Source organism: Carassius carassius, chromosome 40 (assembly GCF_963082965.1).
Source record: "Carassius carassius chromosome 40, fCarCar2.1, whole genome shotgun sequence".
In the NCBI taxonomy this organism is placed as follows: domain Eukaryota; kingdom Metazoa; phylum Chordata; class Actinopteri; order Cypriniformes; family Cyprinidae; genus Carassius; species Carassius carassius.
This window is the reverse complement of record NC_081794.1, coordinates 9,076,755-9,085,277: the sequence shown is the minus strand read 5'-3', so window position 1 is coordinate 9,085,277 and position 8,523 is coordinate 9,076,755. Positions and strand designations below refer to the sequence as shown.

Sequence of the window (8,523 nt, the reverse complement as noted above, 5' to 3'; positions counted from 1 at the left end):
TGAGAGAAAAAAAAACCCTGGACAAATCATTCACTCTTGTTCAACGCGAATGCTGTATATGAGCAGTAATTTATTCCATCATCATCTGGGTGCTGATATCTGTGTTTAAACTAAACTCATTTAAGCTTTGTCAGTTTAAACATTTAAGAGCCAGAGGAAGCGAGTTCGCGCGCGCAGTGAGAAGATTTGTGCATGCGCTCAGCGCGCAAACCTGCGCCTCAGCACGCGCGCAAATACAAGCTCTCTCTCTTGTGTTTAAATGGACAAATTCTCACAAAAATCATGTCAAAATGCCTGTTTTGGTAAGTATCCTACAGCAGACATAGCCGGCTGAACGTAGGCCACTGTATCAGTGCATTATCTTAAAGTGACAGTCTTTATATTGATCGAATAGCAACAACAAAGAAATCACTCACTGCTCCTGATTAAAAAGCTTTTGTAAGTTTAATAAAGAACAATCTTTAATTTATACAGTCAAATATGCGATGCTGTTTTACATTTGATTACATTATTCAATTTATGTAGCTAAAAATTAATGTAGGTCTGTAATTTGTGTGAAAATATTTTTGAAGAATTGAAGGATGACTGTTGTCATAATATTTTGTATGCTAGTTGCAATAACCTGAGTATTTCCATTTTGAAGTGTTTGAAATAGGTTTTAAAAGGGAAAGTGAAACAGCACATTATTGGCTTAGGCCTGTAATTGACTGATTATTGTGTTTAAATCAAAAACCACTATCAGTGTGTCTGCCCATGGGGTGGGGACACCACCGCGCAAGGCAGTGTCCCATATTCTCCCTCAGAAACATACCCCTTGTCCCCCCTTGGGCTTATTAGCAGGTGGTCACCCTAGCCGGTGGCTGGATTTCTTTTCTGAGCAACATTTTTTTCTGTATATCTGTATTGGGTAGAATGTGGGTGGCTACAGGAAACAAAACACTGTTGCTCTCATTGAGTAAGAACTGTGCTAATGTCAAGTCTTACCGATTCATTAAATTTGCAAGTTATAGAAAGAGACGTATCATTTACAGAATCTGTGTATGATCATTGGTCCAATCAGAGAACATTCCTGCATGCAGCAACTACTCACAAAATCAGCACAAGCTATTATCTTCAGCAAAGTGGTAACCACAAAATTGGTGGTGTATTGCACCAGCTGAGGCCTGAGCAGCATGCAATGAATCTGCGAGATGAAATGTTCAAAGCGGCCAGTTGTGATGTTTTTTATTATTGAGGTCTGCACAACTTCTTGGGTTCTCTAGAAATTGACATGCAAGTAAATACCACCAATAGCACACCAAATTCCAGGTTAAGGCTAATTTCGACTTAGTATGTCATTACTTTGACTTTTAACTTCATGATTATGGTTGTCATAATTTGACTTTATGTTATAATTTAGCATTTTTATGTGGCAGAAAGAGGCTTCTATGTAAATGTCATTACTCAGCTGCAGTTAAAGTTTAAAGTTGTTTTATTAATAAAGATCAGGAAGAGGATGTTAAGATAATCATCCAGGACAGCACACATGGAGCACATTTAGATAATTAACTTGTTTTAAACACTGTCACACAGTATTTCAAGTTTTCCTATACATTACCTGGATTTTCAAATGTAGTAAAATTTTATTTAAATTCATTCAGGGCAAATAAAAGATAGTAAAATGTCAATCTCATTTTTGATGATGACAGGGCCTGGATGGATGTCTTCATTGTTGTAGTGACAGGCTGTCATTTGCCACACATCCAGAATATAAACACCAACATCTTGAAATGCCCACCGCAGAATTCTGTCCAACTGAAGAGAATACCAGTCACTGCCGAAAATATCCTATTAGAAAGACAGAGAAACCCAACATCAACCCTAAACTTGGCATCACAGTGTGACCTCCTTGTATGTGGACAACTGATACCGTGTAAGCTTACCTTATAGCCAGTGTTGACAGTCTTGATTATCACCATAGTTTCAGGTGCGCGCTGTAACAGTGCTAGAACAGCTTTGCGGATCCTCAACACTCTCTGGGTGAAGAAATCCAGAGGGTAGGTGGTGAAATGGGGCCCCAGATTGAATATAATGACCGTGTGGGGTCCTCCAGCCAGGTCATCGATCTCATTACTGATATAGTGCAGATTGGCAAATGCTGTTTTTCGAGTGCGCAGAGGAACACCGTGAGCCCTCCAGTGTAAATCAATGTTGTTCTCCACATCCACTGCTAGGAGCGGTCCTGACTGATATTGGACATGCAGAATCATCTGCTTTAGCACTGAAAAACAGGGAGTGACACCAATAAATACTGTATGATTCCACAGTTACTGTATACATAATATGCAGAGCTGCCAACATTGGGTGGGGTGTGTTTTGTTATTAAACACACACGCAGTTAGCAGATTTTTATCTGACATCCAGACATGCCTTAAATTGAGGGAACGAATTAGTAAATTGTGCGCACAATTTACGGTATTAGTTTTTTCTTGCATGTCATGTGTGGGGTTCCGTACATTACTTTTACAAATAATTGCAAAATTAAATCTATCAGTATGCATTTACAATGGGGTCTTTTTATCAGATTATATTTATAATCAACTAAAGCTGTTACTTCATTGCAATTTCACAAAGTTCTGTTTTAATCAATCAAGCTTGCACAATGAATATCTTGTTCCTGTTGTTTCTACACTTTGTTATATTGTGAGGATTAGTGAGCATGCCAATAAGGGTCAAGATCATGTTATCTGCATCTCCTGTGCTCCATCATGACACTCCCATAATATCTTTCAGCACTCAAATTAATGCAGTGCTCAGATTAACTGTACAGCATGTAATACAACAATTTACGTTTATAAAGTAAATATTTCATCACAAATAAATTTTTCAACAAGTAAACCTGGCTGTGTCTATAGTGTCGTAGATGATGAATACACAACTTTATAATAATTTTTCAATTATTGTTATTGTAAATTACTGTCCCTGGATCAGTGGGGTGCTCTTCTAATAAAGTAGCAGTGGTAGCGGACAGATTTTAAGTATCAATTCTGCTTACAAAGATGTGATCTAATCATGTTTACATGAAATAAGCTATAAGGTTTAAGTTTATGGACCTGTTGCTATGACAACAACTCCAAGAGCATCGAAGGAACCAACCAATCCAAGATCAAATCATCAACAATCAAATCCAGCTAACAGAGTTGGCGACATACGAAGAACAGGCCCCAGGGCTACAAAAACACGTTGTAAACAAACTTTTGATCCTCTCCAACGCAAACACAATCAGAATCAATTGCGTGTCTCCTCCTAAATTTGTGAGAGCTGGAAGCCCAATAAGCAGCCTTCTATCTCACCTGGTACTTCATTCACAAAGAACTCAAACCACTGTCTCAGAGTCGAGTCTCCCATCATGTAGATGTGTTTGTTTTTCAGGCACTCTGTTATCCTTTGGGTTGTAAAATGGCGGGTGCTACAGACAAAAGAAGTCCACACATCATTCAGGTAAAAGCCGGCCGGAACTGGAGTGTGTAAACCAGGACGACATTTCTCTGTTACATCTGGAAAATGAGCAAATTGAGAATGTAAGGTCTGTAAAAAGATATGAGTTTTGACTATGTAATTAGCTTCTCTTTTTTGTGCGACACATTTCCCAGCATCTCTATTCCTCTGGGTTAAACTCTTGACCAACGTACCAATATTTTTATTTCCATGGGAAGGAACAATTTTGATGATGCTCTTATCGCCATTGATATATTTGTTAGTTTGCTTCCTGCCAAAGAGAACATGTTTGTCTGTCATGCTGCCTTCCAGCAATGCATTAAATCAATCAAGTATAAATTAAATAGAGAAGCCATTGATCTCACAGAAGCATCTTGTCTTTATTAGTCAAACTGGCTGTATAACCACCCATAGAGTGGTGCACTAGAGCACTGCATGGCAGTGATTTGGGTCTCTGACAGCGCCATGTTTCTCCAGTACGGGGATCGTTGTATTCACAGCAACAGTCTCCAGTTCTCATGCTCTCTAGTCCATTCTTGTCCCACTTCACATTACACTTGACTGTTTCACTCAGTCTGGTCTTATCTGGTCCTGATCCCTCATAATATCCATAAAAGTACACTCTGTCAGAGTCAGTTTCTCTGTGACGCTTCAGGACCTCCACAGCTTCACTGGAGTGAATCAGACGCACAGCCACCTGAGCTTCACCGACCCATGGCAGGAGAAAACGCACACGGTAGGATCCATTGCACAGGTCCAGCACCTCCCCAAACACACTGGCCTATGACAGAGGAACATTTTCAGGTGCAGAGCTTAAATACAACAGCTAAGCCGTTCTAGTAAAATAATGTGTACATCTACCGACCTTAGATTTAGACCAGAACAGCTTGGCTTGAAAAAAGTCACCTCCATAACACTTGAATTTATTGTCAGAGTCCTTCGCGTGCACCGTGACAAAAAGCTCCTCACCAATTTGGTAGCTCTCTTTCAGGTTCTCTATGATGAATGTGGTGTGAGCTGGACTAGTACTCATGGACACACTTGTGATTGATCTGTCAGGTTCTGCCCAGTAAACAGCCTGCTGTAACCTGGAGTAGGCATCTAAACTGATTCCTAATTCAGAGTAAAAAGAGCTTATTTGTGTCTGAAAATTGATTCCTGCAGGAGACCTGGAGTTTGAAGAGTTGTGGCATTCGACTGAGTGCAGAGACAAAAAGCTGGGTGGTGGGCGTTTCTCTCTTTCTTCTCCTATAAAAGACAAAACCTACAAATACACAGTAGATGGTTATTATCATGCTTGTTGGGAGATAACTGAACTAACATTGTTTTCTAATCATTCAAAGACCTGCATGCATTTTTCAATAATCATAAAAAGATTTAAATGTTATCTAGAAAGGCCATGCAAAGCAGGACTATGTGGGTGGGCCTGACCATTGCAGTCGAGTTTAATTTCATTCAGCGGTAAAAAAGTTGCACCCTTGCATACATGTTTCTAGAGAACTGAAATAGTAGCACTAGCAAACTGTAAAATATCTCAAACATTTTGGCCTTGTGTACCAGGAAAATGCCTCAGATTGACACACAGCAAGCTATAAATACCTTTTCTTGAACTCACCAGAAAACACAAGACCAGTAGACACAGCCCAGTAAAAAGCTTCCATAAACATGATCTTTCCTTGTGAACTGTTAAAGCAATATTACAGAATAAAGTTTACAAATTTACAAATAATTATATATATGCCGATTACCCAAAAGACTAAAGGAAAATATAGTCAAATTTGCCTTGCTAACATTCATGACTTATGAACTAACATGTAATAATTAAGTTAGCTAAAGTTCAGCTGAGGCAATATACCATGGGAATGCATGCTAACTTAATGGAAAAAACCAATACAGTAAAATTAATAACGTCATCAGAATCGTCACACTCATTTGCAAATTGGGTGCCTAAAATATCCAGGTTTTGGCTATTTGCACTGTGCAGGTTGATCGTTGTGTAACATTCATGAGAGCTAAACAGAGCAGACGGCTCCTTATGCTTTTGAATCGCTTTCACGTGTCTGTTTGTTCGTTTGACTTGAAGCATTGTGGCGCACTTTGTTTTTTTTGGGGGGGGGTTTGTGCGCAGCGACACTTCAAGGAACAAACACGTGCGTATATTTGCATCGCTTTGATTGTTCCCTCTAGATCTCACCTTCTATGGTCACCCTAGTGTTAAGGTGTTAGTTCACACAAAAATTTAAATTCTGTCATTAATTACTCACCCTCATGTGGTTCTAAACCTGTAAAACCTTCGTTCATATTTGGAACACAGATTAAGATATTTTTGATTTTTGAAATCCAAGAACTCAACTGTAATGTTCCCAGGTCCAGAAAAGTAGCAAAGACATCGGTAAAGTAGTCCATGGGACATCAGTGGCTCAAATGTTACTTTACAAAGCTACAAAAATACTTTTTGTGCACAGATTTACACAATTTATTCAACAATTCTTTTCTCCCTCTCTTCTGTCATTTTAGAGAGTATCCACTGAAAACATCTTAATTTTTTGTTTCCAAGATGAACAAAGGTCTTATGTGTGAGTAATTAATGATAGAATTTACATTTTTTGGTGAACTAACCCTTTAAGTAATTAAAATGTGCACATATCCACACATTTTTCAAGGCATTGCAGATGAATAGGATAAACTAAATAAAGCGTATAACCACAGAACTTATTAGTTAATGATCATCAAGAGTCTTTATCCTTGAAATGTAAATATTTAAATATGCAGATAGCTTGTTTTGGTTAATTTAGAAGAGATCTACAGAAGTAAACTTGTTCAAAATAAACATTATTAATGAAAATATGTCCCTTTCCTTCATGCATTCTTTTATTCTAAATAGCATAGAAAACATGCACGGCTTAGTTTCATTTGTGGTTGCCCTATCTTGTGATCAAAAACGTGAATGCTAAAGAAGTCCATGCGTGTCTATGTGAACTAATTATTTTGTAGACATCTATTGAAAAAATAAACAATTCGGTGAGTGTGAGGGAATTAAAATAAATGTGAAGTGAAGTGACATTCAGCCAAGTATGGGGACCCATACTCAGAATTTGTGCTCTGCATTTAACCCATCCGAAATGCACACACACAGAGCAGTGAACACACACACACACACTGTGAGCACACACCCAGAGCAGTGGGCAGCCATTTATGCTGCGGCGCCCGGGGAGCAGTTGGGGGTTCGATGCCTTGCTCAAGGGCACCTAAGTCGTGGTATTGAGGGTGGAGAGAGAACTGTACATGCACTCCCCCCACCCACAATTCCTGCCGGCCCGGGACTCAAACTCACAACCTTTCGATTGGGAGTCCGACTCTCTAACCATTAGGCCACGACTTCCCCCATAAGTATGAGAACACACGGCTGTAAATTGTAGCCTACTTCAAAACAATGTTGACAAATTAATAACAAAAAATATATTCACACTTTTTCTCATGGTTTCTCATTAAAATTCATGAAAATAATTAGTGTAAGTTACAGTTCTAGTGTCATAGAATATCATAGTTCTAATAATAAAGGGGCGTAATGTAGTGTTACAACCTTCCCCATTTGTGCAACTGGAATTTAAAAAGATCTTTAAAAGATTTAATATTCTGACACAGTTTTGTCTCTAAATAGTGTTGATATGACAACTAGTATCTTATACTATACAGTTTGTTATGTTGCATGTATGGAAATGTTTGAACCATGTGGGTTACGCAACTAACGCTACTTTAGTTTGTGCCCCGCGTACCCCTCACAACATCCTGCACATGCTTAAACCAATTGCAATTCAAAAGTATTTTGTATATATACATTGTACATATTGTATACACACACACTATAATATGCACAAAATTTTTTAGCAAACAAATTAATGAAATATTTCTAAACTTACAGTGTTGTTGCCAACTTTCAATATCCATTAGATTTTTTGAGGGCATGTTTTTGAAAGCCTGCATTTTTTAAGTCCAAGGCAGTTTTCATTTGATGCCTAATGTTTCTTCATTTTGTGCGTTTTAGCCTCCCGGTGTATATCTTTGTACCTTCTTTTTTTCCTTCTTCCTTCCTTTTTCTGGCAGTCCCACCCACAAAATCTTGTGGCCCCTCTGTGAACCACAAAAAAAAAAAAAAACATCGACTCACATCCTTTTTGCCATCTTAACCTGCATATTCTCTCAGAGACAAGATACATATCTACTTTAACATATGCTGGTAACAGTCAAACAAATTATATAATAGTTTACAAATTTATAAATAATTATATAAGCCAATTACCCAAAAGACTTAAGGAAAATATAGTCAAATTTCTTGCTAACTTTCATGACTCATGAGCTTATGTAATAAGTTAGCTAAAGTTCAGCTGAGGCAATATACCATGGGAATGCATGCTAACTTCATAGAAAAAACGACAGCTGAATACAGTTAAATTAATAACGTCATCAGAATCGGCACGCTCATTTGCAAATTTGATGTTAAGGTGTTAGTTCACCTAAAAATGAAAATTCTGTCTTCATTCACTCACCCTCAAGTGGTTCTAAACTCGTAAAACCTTCGTTCATCTTCAGAACACAGATTAAGATATTTTTAATGAAATCCAAGAACTCTCTGACCCTCTGTAGACAGCAACTCAACTGTAATGTTCCCAGGTCCATAAAAGTAGCAAAGACATCGGTAAAGTAGTCCATGTGACATCAGTGGCTCAACTGTAACTTTACAAAGCTACAAGAATACTTTTTGTGCAAAGAGAAAATAATTTATTCAACAATTCTTCACTCCCTCTCTTCCGTCATTTTGGAGAGTATCCACTGAACTTAAGCCTGGTTCACACGGGACGATTTTAAAATTGTCGGCCGATTTTCCAAACCTGAGAGACCCCACACATGGCGATAAAAAATCACGGGTCTAACAGTGTTGGTCGTACAGTGTGTGGTGTGCAGCCACACGGCAAAATCAACACATCACACACGAACCGATTCGACTCCCGAGCATTCCCAGGTCAGATGGGAAATCTCGCAAAATCC

The 8,523-nt window shown here is 38.4% G+C and overlaps 1 protein-coding gene across 1 annotated transcript; it reads right to left on the bottom strand.

The window, feature by feature from the left end:
* Positions 1–1,343: 1,343 nt before the first annotated feature.
* Positions 1,344–5,747, bottom strand: LOC132121863 (NXPE family member 3-like). The gene is made up of 7 exons (XM_059531605.1): positions 5,742–5,747; positions 4,343–4,741; positions 3,843–4,258; positions 3,672–3,748; positions 3,333–3,536; positions 1,923–2,260; positions 1,344–1,827 (listed from the first exon to the last, which is right to left on the bottom strand). The coding sequence occupies exons 1-7, from the start codon at positions 5,745–5,747 to the stop codon at positions 1,633–1,635; spliced, it is 1,635 nt and encodes a 544-aa protein (XP_059387588.1). The 3' UTR covers positions 1,344–1,632.
* Positions 5,748–8,523: the final 2,776 nt, after the last annotated feature.